The 24,214-nt window shown below is 38.4% G+C and overlaps 1 protein-coding gene across 3 annotated transcripts in view; it reads right to left on the minus strand.

Moving 5' to 3' along the window:
• Positions 1–620: 620 nt before the first annotated feature.
• Positions 621–24,214, minus strand: part of LPIN1 (lipin 1) — a 63,349-nt gene continuing 39,755 nt past the window's right edge. For all 3 annotated transcript variants that reach the window (XM_070732870.1, XM_070732871.1, XM_070732868.1), the window contains 10 exons: positions 23,562–23,631; positions 18,948–19,040; positions 17,557–17,612; positions 16,831–16,951; positions 16,218–16,366; positions 12,913–12,999; positions 11,261–11,413; positions 9,773–9,887; positions 7,697–7,800; positions 621–5,844 (listed from right to left, as the gene is read on the minus strand). In XM_070732870.1, the coding sequence (XP_070588971.1) occupies positions 5,685–5,844; positions 7,697–7,800; positions 9,773–9,887; positions 11,261–11,413; positions 12,913–12,999; positions 16,218–16,366; positions 16,831–16,951; positions 17,557–17,612; positions 18,948–19,040; positions 23,562–23,631 (1,108 nt within the window). In that variant the 3' untranslated portion in view covers positions 621–5,684. The remainder of the gene's footprint in view (positions 5,845–7,696; positions 7,801–9,772; positions 9,888–11,260; positions 11,414–12,912; positions 13,000–16,217; positions 16,367–16,830; positions 16,952–17,556; positions 17,613–18,947; positions 19,041–23,561; positions 23,632–24,214) is intronic.

Raw genomic sequence — 24,214 nt, forward strand, 5'->3', positions numbered from 1 at the left:
GAGTGGGGTATCTCCCAGGCTGTATGTATGTCTAGGGTTCTTTTTGCCGAGGTGGAGGACTCTGCATTTGTCGGTGTTGAACCTCATTTTGTTGGTATGGGCCCACTGTGATAGTCTGTCTAGGTCTTTTTGTACTCTGAGCCTGTCATTTAAGACATGCGGTGGCTCACTAGCTAAGACACTGAGCTTGTCGATCAGAAAGATTGGCAGTTTGAATCCCTAGCACTGTTTAATGGAGTGAGCTCCCATTACTTGTCCCAGCTTCTGCCAACCTAGCAGTTCGAAAGTATGTAAAAAATACAAGTGGAAAAATAGGGACTGCCTTTGGTGGGAAGATAATAGCGTTCCATGCGCCTTTGGTGTTTAGTCATGCCAACCACATGATCATGGAGACGTCTTCGGAACAGCACTGGCTCTTCGGCTGTTGAATGGAGATAAGCACCGCCCCCTAGAGTTGGGAATGACTAGCACATATGTGCAAGGGGAACTTTTACCTTAGACTTTGTGTATAAACTCTCCTCCCAATCTCCCAGAAACATTCTAAAGAGTTTATCATGGGTTGAAATTTGTTCAGGGTACATCTTTTGAAATCACCCACCACACATGACATTTCCAATGGATTTGATTTATTACAATATTTTTTTATTTGCATTTTGTTGACCATCAAAATGAACTTATCTTCTTCTTTTTACAGAGTCACAGCAATAGTGTATGTATGTACAGAGAAAATACTTTTCCCATCCTTTAATAATTCTCCCACTTGCCCTCAAATTCCATCACCGTTATTTGAATTTCAATGTATGGAACTAAATAGCCATAAAATGTATCAAAATAATCAGGGATCCATCTTGCATATTAAGATATGGGAGACAGTATAAACAGAGCATATATTGGCTTTCTATTTAGAAAAAGGTATCTTTTCTGTAACAGAAAACCACCAATTCACCAGACGTAAAGAGGGTCTTTTTTTTTCTTTCACAGAAAGAATTAATTCATCCATTCCATGTTTATTGTGCAACTTCAATAATGCCATTTCAATGTTTGCAGAACTACCTGGCCAAATTAAAACTATTTAGAAACCGTATCTGCAGCTAATTTTAAGTTTTAACAATAAAGCTTGAAAATGCTTTATAAAATATTCCTCCCCAACCAATGCCATAATTATCAGCTGCAATCCGCTCAGGAAACTACATTCAACACCACAATAGCATTTGTAATAAAGCTTAGGCAAGTTTTTTAAAAAACATAATAATTTGTTGCCAGGCACATTAAAATCAGCAAATAAGAACAAAATACATTTTCCAAGGTTTCTCAAGCGAATTCACATTTTCTTATGAAAATCCAGAGTTTGCCTTAAGCATTATCGCAATAGAGTTCCGTAGGGGGGTGATCATGATAAACCCACCCAAGAATTCTCAGTTTAGCCTTGGTGACACAGTCTAATTCCTTAATATATTTACTGTTGGTTTATAAACAATTCCTTGAAATGAAGCCTGTTTATAAAGCAGCATTTTCATCCTTTAAAAACTAGAATAAGAGAACAATCTGCAGGTACCAAGTATTAAATCCCATTGATTCTTAGCTGTCTTCTTCTAATTTAGGTAAATGGGAATGAATCCTGTTTAAATAGGATTCAATACTCCCAAATGTGGAGGAAAACAGTAGGTGGAACATCTGTCTACCACTGCAAAGCAGAGGCACCAAAGCAAGATTCCAAGCGCTATACAACATTATTGCTCAACCTTAGCTAGACAGTGCACTTTCTGAGAAATCAAATACAAATTCAAAATGGCAAAACACATGTCCTGGCTGCAATGGGCGCCAGAAACAGGAATAAGCGAGAGAAGCTTTCTGCAATAAGAGATACATGCCCCAAAAGTGATAATATTGAAACAAGTTTTTTTCATGGCTTTCTGTTTCCCATGCTAGATTTTTGGATGATCAAATGTTGCCAAATCTACAATCGTGTTCTTGGACCTGAGTAGTAGATTTCATGTTGTTCAACTAGTAATTTGGTAATATCAAAGACCTTAAAATTATGCTGGTTTTGGATCAGTACCTGTATTTCTTTACGTACCCGTGATATTGCTCATATATAGGAATCAATGTACATTCAGAAATCATTGGGGGGGGGACACTTTACTAATTCTAGCAAGATGTGGTGTCTAATTATAATACTTAAAGCATATAGGATGACACAGGCAAGGAAAATGACAAAATCCCATTCAAAGGGAATGAAATGGAATGTGTGATCTAGTCCAGGGGTCCCCGATCCATACACCTGCACCAGTCCGCGGCATGCCAGTAACTGGGCCGCATAAACAAGTGAAGCCCCATCCACAGGATGCAGGTAGCACATGAAACCACACCCCCTCTAGTCCATGGAAAAACCTCTTTCCACGGAACCAGTCCCTGGTGCTCAAAAGGTTGGGGAGGCCACTGATCTAGTCCTAGGCATCCAACTCCATCTTTATCAGTTTTACCTGCTGAAAAAGGTACTAAGAATTGCCACTACAAATTATTTTTAGTCGATTTATTTGATTTTCACTGTAAATTTAGACCGGAGACATATTATTTATTTTCGTTGTTCTTGTTGTTGTTTTGCAATTGCAAGCAATAGGTATTAAGAGATGTTTCATCTCCTTACAAATACAAATACCCTAATTTGGGGGTCCCTAACACCCAGTCCATGGACCAGCAGCAGGTCACAAAAACAAGCAATGCCCTATCCGCAGGATGCGGATATCTGAAACCACGCCCACTCCAATCCGCAGAAAAACCTCTCTCCACAGAACCAGTCGGTCCCTGGTGGTCAAAAGCCCTAATTCATCTACTTGAATACAAAAGAACATGCTTATATGACTGCTGAAGCAACACAATATGTAGAAATTTGGCTGTGCGCACATAATTCCCCTTTCATTTTAACTGCTTGGGCTTTAGAGATGGGGGTTTCCTCCCCCCCTCCCCAAAAAAAGCTGATCCACAAAGTTTGAAAGAGAGAAATGGATTGAAATCTCAATCACATTTCTCCTTCCTTATCAAGCAAAGGGACTTTAGGACTTGAGCAGTTTTGATTTTACGTGCTCCTTTGGCCTTTGAATTTATTTTAAATTATTTTACATATGCTGCTTTGGACTGCCGAGAACAGTAATAAGAGGAAAACGGTGATACTGCTTGAGAAAGGGTTGTGTATTCTTAAAAGAGTTAACAGCACAGAAGGAATTAAATGGGAAAATTAATTTTTAGCTCGGCCTTGGCTATAGTCACCGACAATCCTGATTTGAATTGACCTCCATTCCAAAGATTGTTAAGTTGAGAACCGAATCTACAACATAAAATTGAAGCATGTGGTCTGTCTTACAGGAATAAAATTGCAAATTTTAGACACAATTAACCTACGATGAAATCCAACTGTACGGATGGGGCTTACTTCTGAGCATCAGTTGCAGTACAAAGCTAACGGGATAATTATTTAGCGGAATGTGCACTATAAGATCCAGTATGAAATTAATTCATTAAATATAAAGAGTGACAAGCTATGATACTGAATGTAATTTTCACTATCAGTTGGGAAAAGCCCCACTGATTTCATGGCAAACAAATTTTCCTTACTTAAAGTTGGCTTGCAGCTTTGGATCTTAAATCCAGTTAAAGGCAAAAGTTACTAAAATAGCAATCCATTATATTTTTTCAGAAGTTAGGCCCAATGACTTTATTGGGACTTCCAAGTAATTATTTATGGGGAAAACATCTAGGTCAAGTTAATGAAAGTAATTTAACTTTATTATAATTAATTTAGCTGGATTTGGCCACAGTATTTGGGAGCTGCTAGAGTGCAATTATGAAAACGCAAATAGACATATTGTAATTCTAAGTTCACTTTTAAAACAAGTAGAATGTATATAATGGCACGTGAGGTATATCTAAAATTCATATAAGAAGGATTCCAAACAATTTCTTTTAAGGAGTATTATTTACTCTGAGATCAGCAAGAGAAAAATATACTGGAATTAAATTTCAACATAGTGAGAAAGGTATTTTAACATAAGCTCTAATCATCGCAACTGCATTAATTTTGCCAAGTCTCTAACTTTAAAAAAGACTTACAGGCCTTAGGCCTGTTGTCTTTATAAAAACAGATTACCTAGCAACCTTCCAATAAATATTAAAAGGAAATAGTTTAATAAAAGCAAGAATTTTCTTTTTTTTAAAGATTATTTGATATACAATATAAACAATGGAAATCTGCATTTTAAAGAAGGCCCGCAACTTGTAAAAAGCAGCTTCTTTCAAAAACAATCTAAAATATTCTTTATAATATTGAATCTCAAGAAAGTCAAAAGGAAGATAATGATTTCTCCTAATTATATCAAGAAAAAAATGAAATGTAAAGGAAAAAACCTCGGTAAAAGGCTGTCTATAATGTAGGAAACCCCAAATCTATATCTATATACTATGTGTATATAGATATATACCCACTAAAACCCTCATTGTGTATTGGACAAAATAAAAAAAAATCATATTAATATTAAAACTGTATGGTAAAAGAAAAAGAAAAATACCAAAAGAGAAATCTTCAGAGGATTTAAAATCAGCCAACTCCTTCACACCTCACATCTAATTCACATAGTGCAAATAAAATATGCTGAACCAGCAACAAAGTAATTCAAGAAAGTTCACTAAAAATACTTCCAGACACATTTCCCTTGCAAATTGGAAGCAGGAACCTTTACGTATTATCATGATAGATAAGAACTTCTATTTAAATGGCATCACTCTTCATGGAAAATAAACCACAAAAGGCAGAGGATTCTGCTGCTAAGTATCTTTCTAAGACACACTATTTGAAAAGCATGTATGTCATAGTAGTAAACTCTAGCTATGACCATAAAAATATTGCACTAAGGGACCTCTGGCAGGCCCAAACCTTCCAGCAAGATTAAGATGAAACGCAGTGTACAGTAATGATAGCAAGCTTAAGGTTTCATTTGGTAAAATATGGCCTAAGTTTAGCAGAGCCGACTAGTCGCATGCAAATGATAATCAAAGTACATTCAATTGCTTAAAAAAAAAACAAATGAAATTGAAAGAACAATTTGGCAATGGTACATATTGGAGGTTAGAATCATACCCCTATGAATACAACCTTAGTACAGTGCTAGTGATCACAGCCATGCTGTGTTAAGCTTATCGATAGACTGAATTTTGCTCACTTGATCTCAACATATTTTGCTGACGATCATTTTTTTGCGGGCGGGGGGAGTATAGAAAATGTGTGTGCTACACCTCGGAGGCTTAGAGTTGTTTCCTCTTCCTCTACCTGAGAAGTAGGGGATGGAATGGCTCCAGTAGTGCTCCGAGAGGCAAACACATCACTGTGCTTTCAAAGCTCACATGGGAACACTGAAGACCATAGAGGACCTTGAGATTCCATGGCAACCGGAATTGTCCCTTTCGAAAGCATACATGGCATTGGGTACCTCTTAAGCATTATGCTGGTGAAGAGCTGGATGGATAACTTTCAGAAATGCTTTTAAAGGACAAAGGTAATTTCTGAACTGGTTTTTTTTTTTCTTTTAAACCACTGCATCCCAAATTTTGTTTTGAGGCGCAAAATCCAGTTGAGCCACTGAAGCACAGAAGAGCTGAGATGTTGAGATGTCGCCAAGATCTTTCAAAAAAAGTTATGGGAAACTAGAATGAATATCTTGATTTTCAAAAGGTGGCAGTGGATCCCTCCAATATGTGAACTGACTGAAGGTGTCAGAACATGGGAAGTCTGAAGAATGGCTTCTTTTCAGCAAGGGAAATACATGATCCACCACTTCGCAAAGTCTCACATACCTGTGAGGGAAGAAAGAAAGCAGGGGAGGGAGAGAGAAACATCTGAAATATTATATGAATTGTTTTATTTATTAGTTTAATTTCTATGCTGCCCTTCCAACCAATAAGGTGAATTTGGACAGCTTATAAAACAGTAAAAAGGTGAAAATCAAAACATTATTCCCTACATTACTGATGTCCTGAATTGCATGAACACAACTCAGGCAAAATAATTAGAAAAACATAATATCCCCTATAGCCTTTTAATTTATTTCTGAATATTAAGCATAGAGGTGTGGTTTTCTAGAACACTGCTAGGAAGATTTGAAGATTTGTAAACCGCAGTTAGTCTTGCAGCAAAAGACTTCTAAGTAAATAAGTCACAATAGCTTTACCAAACCCATTAAAGTAAAAACAGCTACAAAAGCATCTCCTGCAGCTTTTAGAAACGAACAGGTGAGGTGTTTTTAAAAGTAAGGCTTTCAATGGCCAAACTAAAATTATTCCTGATCTTTGGGTTTCAAAGATTGGAAACAGCAGGATAGAGATCCAGGTGAAAGCAATAAATCTCATTTTTCCTAATCAAATTTATTAACTGTTGTGGTTAGCTCTGGCCCAGCTCCTGCCCCACGGAATCTACAGGTGGATGTGGGGGAAACATCCACATGCCGCAGGCCTGTTTTGCTCCCAATGGAATCTGCCGACGAAGCCTCCTCTGACCAAGGAAGCGTGAGTGACAGGGAACAGGGGAGTTTGGCAGACAGCCAAGGAGGGGATCAATCATCTGTATCATCCCTGGATTCTGAACAAGAATTAATGACACATCCACCCATGCGTAGAGTGATGCATAGGAGACAACAACTGAAGGATTATTACAAGAGAAAATGAGGCCACCTGTGGTTGTGTGGGGCTGCTGTAATTAGTGCTACAGATAAAAGTGCAGCTTGGTGTTTTAGCCTCATGGCAGTTTATCTGATTCATTGTTTTGTCAAGATCGTGGTTTTTGTGTTGTTCAAGATTGTGTGTGGACTCTCTGGACTTTAGAATTGGACTCCATTTCCCAGTTATTGGGTGAGCAATTGGGTTGCATTTAACCTGTGACTTTGACATTTAAAAATGGAGCTGTTTCTGTTTTTCTGTTTATAAAAACTTTTGGGTTTTCCTTTTATCGTGTGGTGTGTGTCTTCCTGGACTAATTACCCTGTAATTACGGGCGGTTGAAACACGCCGGCAGAACATTACCCCTTGGAAAATTCCCATTTGTAGCAAAGCATTTCCCACTATAATCAGTTCCAAATATTTTTCTTGCCTGAATTTCAACTTCAGAAACCCTATCAAACATAACCACTGAGTAGACAGACAGACTGGTAGCCGAAAACAAAAATTTGGAAAGAAGAAAAGTTGTTAATGGATTGTACTTACCAGTAAAGAGTGCCCTCTTAAGATTTCAGTAAGTTGAGGGTATTTGTGCATACAACAGAATAATCAAGTAATCATTTTTAAGAAAGAATGACTGAGTGCCATTGTACCTGCCTACAATGGCATTCAGTCATTCTTTTTTAGAAATGATTACTTGTTATATGTACAAATACCCTCACCTTACTGAAATCTTAACAGGACACTTTTAAATCATTGCAAGTGCATTTTTAAACCAAAAATGTATGTCCTTTAACAAAGAGATTGTTTAAATAAAGAAAACGCTGAGTCTTACTTTTTGATGTTAATCTCTACACAACAAAACAAGTGTTTAGGAATACGCATCATATCACTGAATTTTTATTTTCAGTTAATTCATTTAATTCCTGTCATAACTTTCAGCATCAAGGACTTAAGGAGAAAGTTAGCACCACATAAACAGCAGGAAGATACTCACGATGAAATGTTGGTCTTAGCATGTTCTTGAATTAGTTCTCCTTTTGGATTAACGGTGAATATTCTGTTTAGTGAAACTCCAACTTGCTTGTATGAGTACACATCCTAGGTAAAATAACAAAAGTATATGAATCTCAATAAAATAACGCACAAATAGTTCTGGGTATATATATTAGAGGCACTTCATAAATTTTAAGTTATAAAATATATATTCCAAGAACTGATTCCTTAAAGTTCCTAAACTTCTGAGACAGCAATTTTCACAGTAATAACATAAATGATTTGCCATTGCTGTTTTCCAACCTTTAAAAAAAAAAAAATCCTGGTCATTATCGCCATTAAAAACAAGCGGCAGAGTTTCACAAACATTCCCTGAATGCTTGATCTGGCTGCCTAGGGAACAGAAGCAATATAGAAGAGTGAATCTGAGCACAGATAAGATACCTTTGTTAAGGATTAGCTGGAGAAGATAAGAGCAATGTATGCATTTCTCTACTGTTACTTTGTCTACTGATTGCCCAAGTGCAGATTTAAGCTGATTCAATTATACCTAGGCAGGCAGGGACTAGTGTAATACCTATAAGGTCATTGAGAGCTATTCTCATTATCTGTTGGAGCTGATCCACTTTGAGCTGGAGATCAGCCATGCAAGTCCTTTGCAGGTGATTGAGGCACAGTCTAGTTACATTCTCTTGGAAACTGGTTTGAACCCATTAATCCTAAAAGGGGTCGGTGGGTTGAGGGTGGTGATGTAAGTATGACCATCTGTGTTTCAGATCAATGTCCATTCTGGTTGGTCCATGTTGTGTTTGGGCCTGGGCCAGCCGTTGCTCCCACAGATGGTAGAGACGCGGCACAAAGTGAATGTGAAAGCCTGGCTGACAGCCAGGAAGATGTGGCAGACAGCCAGGAAGATGTGGCAGACAGCCAGGAGGACGAGGCCACTGGGACACGGGATTCAGCAGACAGCCCAGGGGATTTGGCATGCAGTCCCTCAGACAGTCTTTCCTCCCTGAGTTCTTCTGCAGATCAATATATTGATCTACGTAGCCGAAGAGCTATGCAAAGAAGGGATCACTTTAAGGAGTATTACAAATAATTATAGGAGCACCTGGGCTGGGTGTGGTTCCCTTAATGAGGGATAAAGGGATAAAAGGGGAACAAAGGCCAAGGCAAACTGTGGCTGTTTTGTGGTTCCTACTTCAAAGTTTCTGTGCCGTTGGAGTTTTCAACCCAGCTTTTTCAGACAAATGGGAGGTGAAAACTCTGGGACTTGCTGTTTGCTTCAAAGATTCAAAAGGACTCCTGAAATGTCTTTGCTCATTCCAGGTTGTCCTTGTTTGTTTTTCCCTGTGTTTTTTCTATGCAGCTGAAGTAAGCCTTGCATTGTTTTTGGACATTAAGAACTGTTTTTTGAGTAAGCTATTTTTGTTTATCTAATACAAGTTTGCTGATTAGCAGAGCAGGTGTGTGTTTGATTTCTTTTCATTGGACTATTACGCATTGCCCAGCCAGTCAGGCAGAACAGTCCAGGTCTATGTAGCGGTGAATCCATCCTTGAGAGGGGGTGGTTCTATTGAGTTTGGAGATGGTTTGATCCCTCTTCAAAAAAAATCATTGCAGGATCCAGCAACACTGGAAGACTGAAGTTGCAATGGGCATTCCTGAAGGAAACAGATTCTCTGGACCAGGGGTCTCCAACCTTGGCAACTTTAAGACTTGTGGATTTCAACTGCCAGAATTCCTCAGCCAGCTTGCTGTGACTGAAGAATTCTGGGAGTTGAAATCCATAAGTCTTAAAGTTGCCAAGATTGGAGACCCCTGCTTTGGACTCCTTTTAGTCTTGCTTCAAAGCAATATGCAGAACTGATATCTCCTAGCAGCTTTTGATATCATGGACGATGGCATCCTTCTGAACCAAATCAGGGGTCTAGGATGGTCAGGAACAGATCCAAATGGCCCAAGCCAACATGGCCACTGGGATGGTGGGAGCTGTAGTTTAGAAGAATCTGGAGAGTACTTTTGAACTGAAAAATGAATCCTGCAGTGCCAAAGCTTCACAATAATTGGTACTTACAGCAGGCCTGTTGCCAAAGGCAGCATAAAAAGGTTCTGTGTTAGGATGAAATAAGTTTTTTATGTCTGTTAGACACTGAACTTTAAACTTCTCTGGCTTCTTCTCTATCACTTCCCTAAAATAAAAGAAGAAAATAAAATTAGATAAAAATAAATGAAATAATTTGGTCAGATCTGGCCCGTGAGGCCATTTTGGAAAATGTAAGGGAACTGCCCACATTGCTTCGGCCCAGTCCACCCAATGCAAATAGCAAACATGCCAGCAGTTTGGGGACTGGCGTCAAGCTGGCCATGCCCACCCAGTTGGTCATGTCCACCCAGTTCCTCCGCCTCCCCTGTCCCAAGGTCAACAACAGTCCTGATGCAGCCCTCAATGAAACTGAAATTGACACCCCCGTATTAGATGACAGTGCTTTATGTGTCAATAGTACACAGTATATTTATTTCAGCTATGTGAACCATTTCAAGTGATGAAGACTTCCAACTAATAATCTCTCAAGATTTTCAAAAATATTTTATGGTCCATAGGGCTGTTTAAAATTAAATAGGAAGACTCATTCGATGTACACAAAGCAGGCCAATTGCATTGCAATAAGCCTGCTGATTTTGGCAATATGGGAGCCGTGGTTCATTTGAATAAACTTTCAGTCTTCAAAAAAATTGTATAACTTACTGATGAATATATGGGCCTTATAATTATTGTATGATTATCTGATTTTCTTCTTCCTCAATGCACAACATCAAATCAGAAAGGAAAAGTTTTCCAATCTGCTGTATTTTAGAAAATGAAAGACTGTGTTTTTTTTCTTTTATCTTATTTTTATTCAATGCAAACAAGAAGCAAATAGATTAAGAATATACTTAGTGGAGAAAATACTCTGCTTTTAAACATTTCCCATTTAAATGCAACTTTGGGAATAAGCCTAAGGTGAATTATGATTACAGGTCCCAAATCCATACGTGCATATTTCTGCCAGAAATAACTTAAATCTCACTGCTTTTTCATTGGGATCCCATAATTACCTTTCACTAGAGTTGATCCATAAATACTGAATGCAACAATGTGCATTACTGGATAACAATATATTTTACTACTATTGTGGGGTCACTATACAAGTATATGATACCTTTGCAACAGTATGTAATTGTTGATACCTTAATCTGATTGTGTAATAGGTTTAACACAGAGCTGTGCATCATGTGCTGGCTAGTTTAGCAAAGGGAAGAAAAAGTCCTGATACGTCATGTAACACCGCCCTGATGACATGAGTTTGACATTCTTGGTCTAACCCATAAGTCATTTCAGGGATGGAAAAAATCACACCCTGTATACAGCAGTGTTTCTCAGCCATGGCCCTTTTAAGAGGTATGAGCTTCAACTATCAGAATTCCTCAACTGGAATTCTGGGAGTTGATATCCACACCTGTTAAAAAGGCCAGGGTTGAAATACACTGTTCTAGGGTTACAAGAACCAAGTGCTGGTGATACCTGTGTAAAGCTGAGAACAAACTGCTAGGACTCAATAGCACTGGCCCTTGTGGTAACACCGTTCCTCGCTCATTCACCCAGTGCAGGTAACCTCGAGTCATATCTGCCATGCCAATAGCACGGGCTGAACAGTACAGGAACTTGTATCCATTTCTGTGATTTTAAAGAGAGAAAAAAACAGACCGTCATCATCACACATTTATAGAAATAGTTTTTGCAACCTACAGGGATTACAGATTACTACTGCTATGTGCACGACACTATGAAACCACAGCTGCCAGTTCGTTAGGCTTATAAATTTAATAAATTTAATTAAATTTAGCTGGCGTTGGCCTTGATATACATCAAGTTCTTCCCAAGAACCTTGGATAGATATAGATATATACAGGTGTTGTGGTTAGCTCTGGCCCAGCTCCTGCCCCAAGGACTGTGGATGTGGGGGAGACATCCACATGCTGCAGGCCTGTTTTGCCCCCGGTAGAATCTGCTGATGAAGGCTCCTCTGGCCAAGAAGACATGAGTGACAGGGAGGAGGAGAGTGTGGCAGACAACTCAGAAGGAGATCAATTATCTCTCTCCTCCTTGGATTCAGAACAAGAGTTAATGATACAGCCACGCATGCGGAGAGCGATGCATAGGCAACAACTGAGAGATTATTATCAAAGAAAATGAGACCACCTGTGGTTGGGTGGGGCTGTGGTAATTAGTGAGGCTGCTATAAATAGCAGCCTGTGGGTTTGGCCATTGTGGAGGATTATCTGATCATTGTGTTTCTTGACTGCTTTACTGACTTTGACCTTTTGTGTGCTGATTTTTCCCTGCTTTGAAACTAAACCAGAGCAAAGTGTGTTTCACTTTGTGAAAGAAGAAGGACTGTGAATTGCCTCACACCTGCAAGCTAAGTATCACAGAACTGATAAGGGACTTGTACAAATTACCAGTTTGTTTGAAGATGAGTGCTCTTTGCTATACCAAAAGAGGGCTTGATTTAAGTGACTTTTCATTATAAAGCACATTGTTTTGAATTTTCAAACGTGTGTGTGTCTGAAATTTGTACCTGTGAATTTTTGGGAGAAGTCTACCAGAGGGCCCGACAGAACAGATATAGATATATACAGGTAGTTCTTTTCTTACAGCCATTCGTTTAGCAATCATTACATGTAAGAAAAGAGGAGCCTGGGCTGGAAAGCAAGATTAAAATCGTCATCATTTGGAATCATTGTTTTTCCTCAAGAGAGCCAAGTCCAGCCCACCTGACATTACAACACTGATTAGTTCTCTCATTTATGATCACCACAATCACATGATCAAAATTTGGGCACAGGGAAACCACTATGCATTTACATTGATTGGGATATCCTAGGATCATGTGGTAGCTATCTGGACCTTCCCAGTCAGATTCCAACAAGCAAAGTCAATGGGACAAGCCAGATTTGCTTAGCCACCATGCGATCCATTTAACAACTGCAGTAATCATTCCAAAGTTGTCTATCTGAAAAATGGGCGCTCAATTCTCAATGTTTTAATTATTCTTAGCTCAATAATTGGCCTTTAGTTTTATATGCCAACTCCGATGCAATGAGAACTGAAACATGCAGTGGAAACTGACAAAGGAAGAAGAGGTGATTTTGCAGAATAGTTAAAATACTTACTGGCTCACTTTGTGATACAATTTAGCAATGCCTTGATGTGTCCAGTCCTTGCCAAGGGTAGGCAAAATATGACCTAAAGTATCTGATCTGAGAAAAAAAAACAGGGCATATTGGAAATGAAGAAGAAATATACAATAACAAGTTTTATTTGTGGAATACAGAAAACACGTTTGGCAGTTAACATTAATATACTTGTTGGGTCAGCATAACTACTTTAATGACTGCTAGCAACACAAAAACATAAAATTAGAAATATCTTATTTTTTCCTTTCCAAACAATGATTTTCACTTTACAATGGAGGTGTTGGAAATATTCTAATTTTGACACTATTGACTTGGTAATAGCATTGTTACCAAAATCCTTTCATGACTAAATTATATACCAGAAGCAGCAGTTATTTTGAGCCACTTTACCTTACACATTTTCATTTTCAAATTTCAATAGATGCTTATATATTTTAGCAATTACATGTTCCTATTTGTACACAGTTATATTTCACACTCAGTCCTACAATCTTCAGACCCATGGATTCTTTTGTCTTGTTTAAACTTAATAATTGTAATTTTTTTAAAAAATGATATCACTAGTTCTTCTGTTGATTTTATTTCACATTCCCCTGACACAATTCTAATAACTCACAATAAGTTAGCCATTTGTGTTGGCTTACTATTACACATCCATCAAATGTTTCTTTTGTTCTAATAGCAACAAAGGTTTAGGACACAACCTGGGTTTGTATGACACATCTAATAGAATTTGATGCATTAGTAGGACTTAACAATAATAAACAGAAGCTAAAGATAGTAACAAAAAATATGAAAATACAAGGTAAAGCAGAGTTGATGAATAAAAGTTTTTAAAATTGAGAAGAAGATAAAATATTTGTCATTATATGTTCTGCTGGGCTCTATGGTAAGAGTCTCCCGAAAATTCAAGGGTACAAATTTCAGACATACACACACTTGAAAGTTCAAAACCAATGTTCTTTATCACAAACATTCAAAAGAAACAAAGCACCCTTTTTGTATTGCAAAGAACACTCATCCCAAAACAACCTGGTAGTCTGTACAATCCCCTTAATCAGTCCTTAAATACTTAGCTAGCCGCTGTGAAGGAACGTCACAGCCCTCCTTCTTCCACGAAGTGAGACCCCCACACTTTGCTCTCAACAAACAAAGTCTGGAAACAGCAAGGCATGGTCCTGAAGAAACAATGATCAGATAATCTTCCACAACGGCCAAGCCAGCATGCTGCTATTTATATCAGCAGCTCTAATTACTGGAGCCCCACCCAAACACAGGTGGCCTCTCTTATCTCCTGTAATATTTCTTCAATTGGTCTCTTCGATGCATAATTCTGCGCATGTGTGGGTCTAACACTTCCTCATCCGAATCGACCGAAGATAATGGAGATCTTCCAAGTCACCCCCACCTTCTTCTTCTTCCAAGGAAACTGCACTACCTGACTCTGTCGGCAATAAAACAGGCCTATGACATGTTGATGTTTCCCCTGCATCCACCTCCACATTCCTTGGGGCAGGAGCTGGGGCAGAGCCAACCACAACATCATATAGCATGGATTGTATATTACCTCAAAATAACTATGCTAAGACATAGAATGAAGTTAGAAAGGATATGTTAACATGAGGTGAATTACAATTGTTATCGCTGGGGAGAATTTCTGTGATTAAGATGAATGCTTTGTCTAGCATGTTGTTTTTGTTTCAGGCAAATTAAAACAGCAGTTTTGACAACTGAAACACCATTTAAACAATCCAGAAGGATATATCTAAATTTGTTGAAGGGGGGATACAAGTTAAATATAAAGTGTTGCAATGTGCAAAAAAATGGAAGAAACTATATTTTGCAGCTTGTTGTTTGGTTTGGATGAAAGAGTGGGGGCTGCTGAAAAACAAAAGGTATTTGGAATTACAATTACATAACCTGAGATTTGAGTGGCATGGATAATTGCAGTATGATAAAGTTAAGGTTAATGTAGATTTTAAAAATCATTCTTAATCCTGCTACAAAAAGCAGCAATTCTTGACTGGGGTCACACTTCCCACCTATGTCATTCTAAATTTTGCCATGGGAGTGAGGGGGGGGGATTTCTTTTGTATATGGTATAGTGTTCCGTCGATTTTCGCAGGTTCGAACTTTGCGGAAAGTCTATACCACGGTTTTTCAAAAATATTAATTAAAAAATACTTTGCGGGGTTTTTCCCTATACCACGGTTTTTCCCACCCGATGACGTCATATGTCATCGCCAAACTTTCATCCACCTTTAATAAATATTTTTTAAAAATAAACTTTAATAAATAAACATGGTGAGTAATAATCTGAATGGTTGCTAAGGGAATGGAAAATTGCAATTTAGGGGTTTAAAGTGTTAAGGGATGGCTTGTGATACTGTTCATAGCCAAAAATAGTATATTTACTTCCACATCTCTACTTCGCGGAAATTCAACTTTCGTGGGCGGTCTCGGAACGCATCCCCCGTGAAAAGCGAGGGAACACTGTAAACTTATCCACTGCCATTTATAAACCATGGTGTGTCAATTCAGCCAGTTGTGCTTAATTCAATGAGCCACATTTAAACAAACTGTGGCTTAGCATGACCAAAAAAAACCCAGATCTTTGACTTCAGCTATAAAAGAATGCACAGGCGTGATTAAAGAACACTTTAAGATGAATACTAAAAAATAAACAGACCAAATGAAGAGGAAAAAACTCAACCACTGATTTCTTGTTGTGTGAAAGACCAAGAAAAATCTACCTGCACCTCCTTCAACATTTCACCCATACTGTGGTCAGGATAAGTATCTCCTGCAGCTGGCCACTGTCTGGCACATAAATGAATAGGAAAACACGTTCTCCTATCTCTTCAACCAGATTGGCAGAAAGCCACTATTACTTCTTTGTCTCACTCTTGTATCACATAACAGAAGCAAATAGTTGGCATCCCCACTTTGTCTGATGGTTGACAATGGCCCAGTGCTTTTATATGCTGTAAAGCACAGACTGTGCCATCAATGTGTTGCTTGCGGTAGTTTTATCTTTAAGTAAAATGTTATATACATGACACCACCACACTAAACAAAAAGGACACTTCAAAGGAAATCTTTGTTTGCTTCTGTATGGCTCGGGTTTGCTAGTTCACAAATCATGAAATAGCCAACCGCTTAATATTTGCTGTTCAGTTTAAAGTAAAAACATCACTATTGGTTTGTCTTATCATAGAGAGCAGAACATAGTATTCCCTCAGCAGAAATGTACCATTCTATGTCTGGCTAAAAAAACTCACCTTGTGATGGTGCCATCAATGTCAGAAATAATGACTTTGTCATCCCAGTTCCATAAATAAATAGTGCCTTCACAGCGACATGTTCCTTGATATTGTGTTGTGACACTAAAAGTGACATCATTGGGACCATTTTTAAGGTTGAGATTTATCTGTCAAAAAAAAAAAAAGGCTAGAATTCAAACGTACTTTGAATGATATATATATATATGGAACTGTAGCTCAAATGAAGCTGAAATTATACTTACAGCTTCCAAGCTAATACTTTATGCTCATAGGCTTAAAGTTAGGAAAATATTTCTGTCTACACCAAGTAGTTTGATTAGGCCTTAAGGAGGGAGGAACAAGGGGGAAGTTCACTAGTGTACAATGCCATGATAGATAAAATCCCTCAGGAACATTTCATTAATGCTATAGGTAATTTTGGCATAGGAAGAGAATAATCATGTTAAGTTTTTCCAAAATCGTTTTATAAACACTTAAACGCCAACTTTGGTTAAAGCAAGATGCCTCCTTCGCTTGTATTTAATGCTGAACTTACAGAAAGATATGCTGTGTTATCAGAGAAGCCTGATGATGATAATAAGAAGGAATCCTGTTGACAAATGTTACTTACCAGCTGTTCTGAACTGAGTCGAAGACTCTTTTTATAACCTATTCCAGATAACAGTGGAAGGTGGGTGGTTTCATTTTTAGTTCGGTGGTCTTCATCGCTTGAAGAAGAATCATCTTTGATTCTGAAACATCAGACACAGAATGCCCACATGTCTTTTCTGTATCATCACAGTGTGGGGATACAGGTTTGTCAATGTTATTCCTCAGCCATTATTGATTATTTTATTTATGACAACTGATCTCTCTTTGGAATGCTATGCCAAGAAAGAGTGACTGGCTCAAGATCACCCAGTGAGTTTCTTTATCGCCTGATATGAACACCAAACTCAGCATCTGTTATTTCCTTCATTAAACCACACAAGCAGTAATCATCTCTTCCTCTGATTATTAATAATTTGATATTTGTTGAAGCTGCCACAACTGTCATCTTGCTATAAAAGTAATAAAATAATATACTAGCAGCAGAGACAAATAGAGTCATTTGTCACAACTATGCTACTAGACTTAACAAAGGATTTTCATCTTGTAAAACCCCAAATAAATTTGTCAGTGAAATAAGTTTGAAGCAATTGGGAAAGAGACACCATAGCAAACAGTATGTCTAACAGATTTGGATTCAAATCTTATTCAGTTATGAAACTCTGGTGTGTTTTCCTACCATTTTGAATAGATAAATGAGATAAATAATTTTAAAAAAATTAAAAAACAGGACAGCTATGTCCAATACCTGTCTGCAATGCTCTTCTCTTCCTGCCCATTGAGACCTTGTGCTGGCTTTGCCTCCTATGGGTAAAATGTAAATGGGTGAGGAATAGTGTGTGAACCTTTTTCACAGTCCATTGTCTTCCTACTTCAAAGAAAACCAAACTACAGCAAAAATTAACACAACTATGGCACTATTCTATTACAAAATCCATTCTTACTGGCCTCCATAGTTCTGTTTTAACCAGCTACTAGGGAAATATTTTTTCAAGTGATTCACCTAAAGAGCTTTATTATGATTAATAATTTCTTCCTGAACCTACTTTCTAAAGTTTAATTGGGAATATTAATGATAAATAAAAAGTAAAGGTAAGACTGAATGTAACTCAACTTATTGATGACTTCATGGATACATCCATGGGGTTTCCTTGGCAGCAATACAGAAGGGAATTGCAATTGCATTATTCTATGTAATCACTGCATATCATTTGCTAAATGGACTATCTACCTACTGTTCTTTCCACTAGAGAATAATAAAAGGGCCTGGCCATCATAATCATATGCCTTTCTTCAAAATCTCCCATAACCATTTTGGCAATCCCTGCAAGGGGCTAAACTGCTTATCAGAAGGCTCATGTGTCAAACCAGCAAATGAGCTTTTAAAATTATTGATGGTGACCTTGAATGCTATTCATGAAAAATAATATTGACCAGCTTTGAGATGCTGAAGAAGGAATGTGAGATATTGTGCCAAGAATTGCAATAATCAAGCTTCCTGGAAATCTTTCTGGTGGCAAAGCTTATGTGGCTTAAGAATCTGCAAATACAGGTTGTCCTTCATTGGAACCAAAATTTCTATGGTTAAGTGAGACATTTGTGAAGTGAATTTTGCACCATTTTACCACCCTTCTTGCCGCATTTGTCAAATGAATCACTGTAGTTGTTAACTTAGTAACACAACTGTTAAGTGATTCTGCCTTCACTATTGACTTTGCTTCTCAGGATTTCACAAAAGGTGATCCCATGATCCCCAGCCACACTGCAACCTGTCAGAAATACGAGTTGGTTGCTAAGCGTCTGAAATTTCCATGAATGTGAGGATACTGCCATGGTTATAAATGTGAAAAAAACTATCCTAAGTCACTTTTTTCAGTGCCATTGTAACTTTGAACAGTCACTAAATGAACTGTTGTAAGCCAAGGACTACCTTAATATTTACATTCGGTTATCAGGTTAAATAGGATATTAAACAAACAAATAAGGCCAGTGTTTTAGCCTTCAGCATTTTTAAAATCTGGATTCTTTAAGGAGAGTCAACAAGTCATAGATTTCATGCAAGGAGCTTGTATAGTGTGTGTGTGTGTCTTTGTGTTTGTAGAAGCCTAAAAGAAAAATTCAGGGTAGTTCTAGATTTACCTCTTTGATAGAGTTATTCCTCCCTCTCCATGAAAACCACCATCTTCCACCTTTTTTGGGCATCTTATCCCTCATTATAGAATCCACAGTGGCCTGTGATAAATGGATGGTAACATAAATAATGGAACTAAACAAAAAGTAATTGAATTCATGCAAACAAAAGATTTTCTTAAAAAACAGAAAAAAAAACACCACACACACCCACAGAGACAATTTAAACTGAGGCAAAGCAAGTCAAAGGAAACATACTATCTGTGGGGTACAAATCTTGTTAAAGCAAAACCTAATGGTATCCACAAGTGCACGGAAATAACTTAAACAAGAAAACTTCAAAAATTCAACAAAGAAAAATAGGAAAGAAAAATGGGAACAAAAAGGGCATAATAAGTTTAGTCTAATGCACAAAAGATGGGGAGAAAGAAACACTAATTTTGTTTAGTTTAAATTATAAAAGACATTTTATTGGCAAGGAATTCAGCATGGCTGTCTTTCATAAAAATAATAAATAGCTGGATGCTTTAGTATCCTCTAATAATTATTAGAAAAAGGGTTAAATGATAATGGTTGAATGAAACATTAGCATTAATATGGCAACCGAATAGTTAAAGCTGCTGAAGAGAAGCTATGGTCTTAACACAACATGTTTAATAATAGTGAATTTATGCCAGTATATACAGGAGATATTTTTTATTCTAACCAAAACAAATATTTTTTTCCTTAGAGAAAGATAAAATTAACATACAATATATTCAAATGCACAAGGATCAATGTTAACATGCCTTAAAATGCTTTGGATAATTCACCAGGTTTTAATTACTGGATAAAGGTAAAATCTACACAGGTGGACGAGCCATCAAAAAAACACAATGTTTTTGGGTTTACTTCAAAAGCCACTGCTTTAACCTTGCTGTTCTGCTCGTGTCAATATGACCCAAAATGAAATTTGAGACCTGTAGATTATTTCTCATGCGGATCTCAAATTTGTGATTGACTTTTCCACATTTGAGGGGTTCTTACTATAAGTGTGGGAGGTTTTTTCTTTTTGTTTTCTTTTTGCTAGACGCTGATTGTTACATTTCGTTACACCTGAAACAGTACAAGTGTATAGTAAATGCGAACACACCAGCAAGGTTAAATCAGCTCGGATTCACATTCCACACAAAGGCTGCAGCCGTGGGGGAACCAGAAGCTGGACTGCAAATTTTACCATCCCAAAGATTTATTATTATTATTGTTGTTGTTGTTGTTGTTGTTTAGATTTGTATGCCACCCTTCTCCGATGACAGGATACAAAAACAACAACAAATCTAATTAATTAAAAATTACTACTAAAATCCCATATATAATAAAAACAGTCAAACAATTCATTCACAACCACACATTGCATCTCGTAAACAGAGGAAGGGGGCTTGGTCTAATTGCCCCGTGCCTGATGACATAAATGAGTTTTGAGGCTCTTGCAAAAGGCGAGGAGGGTGGGGGCAGTGCGAATCTCTGGACAGAGCTGATTCCAGAGGGCCGGGGCCACCACAGAGAAGGCTCTTTCCCTGGGCCCCGCCAAACGACGTTGTCTAGCTGACAGGATCTGGAGAAAGCCAACTCTGTGGGACCTAACCGGTTGCTGGGATTCATGCGGCAGAAGGCGATCCCGTAAGTAATTATACTAGATGGGGCTTGAAGTTCAGCAACGGGTTCTCGCTCTCAAACTTACAGCAGGAATGTGGAGATGCCATCTTATGTGAGCAATGGGGCACGAGAAATACTTACAGGTAGTCCTCGGGTTACGATGACAACTGGGACCAGGACTACTGTCCCTAAGCGATGAGAGCGTAAAGCATGTCAAGTGATCGCATCTTTTAGCGACAACGATCCCAAATGCCATAGTAACCCCATGAAATGTGTGCCATTAAGCAGGGAGCAGCAGAAATCCCAGATGAGGTTATCTGCAAATGCAGGGAGGCTGGGAGAAGGAGGATGGGGTACCACTCTAAGCACAAGAGGCCGGGTCCAGGTAGTCCTCAACTTACGACCATTCAAAGATACAATGGCATTGGAAAATGTGACTTACGACTGTTTTTTTCACACTCATGACCTTTGCAGCAGTGATCAAAATTCAGATGCTTGGCAACTGGTTCATACTTATGACCATTGCTGCATCCCCAGATCATGCGATCCCCTTTTGTGACCTTCTGATAAGCGAAGTCAGTGAGTGGGGAAACCAGATTCCTTTAACAACCAAGTCATTAGCTCATCAACTATAGTGATTCATTTAACAACTTTGGCAAGGAAGGTTATTAAAAACAGGGCAAAAATCCATTTACGAACATCTCACTCAACAATAGAAAGGTTTAATTTGGGCTCAACTGTGGTCATAAGTCAAGGACTACTTGTATGCTGCAGGGAAGGGAGGCAAAGGAAGTAGGGCACCGTGCCATGCAAGCTTAGGAAAGTTGGGGAAAACTTAGCAGCAGGGGTGAAATGCTACCAGTTAGGCCCAGTTCAGGCATACTGGGTAAGCGGTGGCTGCCAGTGGTTTTGGAGAACGGGTAGCAGCGGTAGCATGAGGCTCCGCCCACCCACCACCATTTTTGTTTTTTTAACCCCTGCGCACAAGCAGAGGGTGAAACAATATGTGCGAAAATCGCACGGCTTCTGAACCAGTAAGGTAAACTAGATTTCACCGCCGCTTAGCAGAGCAATTTGCAACCTTCCCTATCGGCTTCCCATTGACTTGGCTTGCAAGAAGCTAGCAGGGAAAGTTGCAAGTGGGGGATCGTATTACCATCGGGCATTACAACAGTCGAAAGTTAGAAGCTGGTTGCCAAGTACCCGAGTCGCAATCCCATGACCATGGGGATTGTGTGATGGGCGGAACTTCTACGAACAGTGGTTAAGTTTTCCTAGTTCAGTGCCATCATAATTTCAAATGGTTGCTGAACAAGTGGTCAGTAAGCAAAGGACTACCTGTACAGTATATTCGTCTGGAAGGGGACAAAGTATGCATTCAGTAATGGAAACAGCACAAAACTGTTATGGACGGTTTGACCTGTTAATGACCTTTGCTCTTTTCATGCCATTTGATGTTGTAAGGAAAAAGTGAAAGAGGATAGCAAATCCTGCCTTGAATTTATCTGATGCAACTTTACTGTCTGGACAGATCAATCAATCAATACACAGTGAGACAAAAGGATGCTGCCGAGTCCATTATTTCATCAAGCATTCAATAAATTAAGGGCTATCTTGGGATAGATTTTTATGTCACTATCGGTCTACAGGGAAGACCTCAATAGACCTCTAACTGGACATAAGTGTCTCTAATGAAATCAATTAGTTTAGAAGTGGGTAAGAAATTTTACATGCAAGGCTAGGCTTAATGCAACGTGTAGATGACCTTGGGGGATGAAAGAAAGAGATACTGCCTAGGAAATAATCAGACAAGAGGAGGAGAGGAAAAGAGGGGGGGAGCCTTTAAGAGTTTAATGATCAGAAGAAGCAATTTGGGAAGAATCTGTCTGTCCTCATCGATCACATGGGTCAAAGTCATGATGGGAAGTCTGGGCTTCCAGACTTACAAGTTTCTATTAACGTAGTAGACTTTATAATATAATAATAAATTATAATAAAGTAGATTTAGGTCATCTACTTGTGTTTCCTGCCAGGAAGGCTGACACACTAAACTCTGAGTGTCTTTCCCTGATAGCATACATCCAGACATGGGGATGATATACAACAAAAGATTACGCATCTCCAAGCTTCATTTTATTCAGGTCAGGTCAGGGCTAGCTAGACAGACAGATGTAGAGCAGGAGTGTCAAACTCAAGGTCCGGGGGCTGGATCCAGCATGTGGGGTGCTCAGATGTGGTCCATGGGGCCACCTTGGAAATAGCAAAGGACCTGCCTGCAGTGCCTCTGCCAGTGAAAACGGAGCTCAGGAGGCCATTTTTGCTGGCAAAGCATTTGGGCCACCACAGGCACCAACATGGGTGAAGCTGTTGAGTAAGCTGGCCACTCCCGCCACAGCCCCCTTGACATCCCTATTGTAAAGGTTGGGACAGAGACAGAGATAAAGAAACAGAGATAGATCAATCCAAGTTGTCTTTCTGTTTACAAACAAATATTTCTGAAGGTAAATTGTCTAATCCATTAACAAACAATGGCTTTGAAAACAAAATTGCAAAATCTAGAAAACCTACAAAGGGCCAATTCATGACCCAAAATCCATATAATTATTGAACTACCTAAATACTTATGTACCTTTAACTAGGCAAGCTAGAGGAAATGTCAGACAGACATAATTTTACTTTCCAATATGACTGAATTAAAAAGGAAATGGCTAAATGTTATCTTAGAAACTCAGCTATTTTTAATATATATATACAGTATAGTCTGAACCTCTAACTCTGTCATTCTTAACCCAAGAATAAAGACCACTAGAAAAAGCAAAAAGGTTACATTTCCCCATAATGAGTTACAATTGAGTATAAGCCAGAGATAGAAGAAACCAGAAACCCAGGATAAGGTGGTTTGGGAGGGGTAACCCTACAACATACAGAGTCTGGTTAGAGAAAGAGAGCAAGAATCTTTGCCCACAAGGTTGGCATGGTCAATCTCACCTTTGGCAAAGGTTTCTGGAATGCCTGCATTGCCAGCAGGAGTGGAGCTGCTGTTGTCCAGTTGTAGTATCTAAGAGAGAAAAACAATATTTATATGCAATCCTTGAAACACACAAATTGTTTACTATTATTATTATTATTTAAACATGCAAGTTAGAGCCAGTTTGGTCTTTTTCCCCCCCAATATATTTTTATTAAATTTAACTCCCTAAATATATTTTCAATATATTTTTATTAAATTTAACCCCCTAAATGGTGATGGGGTTTTATTGGTGTTGGGCACTTTTTCTTTAAGTATTTCTTTTTTGTTTGTTGTAATAAAAAGCCAGTTTGGTCTAGTGGTTAAGGGGCTGGCCTAAAAACTAGAGGACTGTGAGTTCCAATTCAGCCTTAGATGTGAAAGGCTGCTAGATGACTTTGGGCCAATCATCAAGAAAACTAAGCACATTACTCTACAGGGAGTCAAATCAAGACAGTTACTTCCAATGACCTGGACTCCATAGTCGTGCAAATCACTTCTGCTTTTTTAGCAGCTGCCGGCTTGAAGATGACCAGATCCCATTCACATGAATTATTGTAAGTCTTACAGATAGTTCAATTCAGATTGGAACCTTTCATCATTAAGTGAAGCAATCATTTACATAGAACTTCAC

Source organism: Erythrolamprus reginae, chromosome 1, assembly GCF_031021105.1.
Source record: "Erythrolamprus reginae isolate rEryReg1 chromosome 1, rEryReg1.hap1, whole genome shotgun sequence".
Taxonomy (NCBI): domain Eukaryota; kingdom Metazoa; phylum Chordata; class Lepidosauria; order Squamata; family Dipsadidae; genus Erythrolamprus; species Erythrolamprus reginae.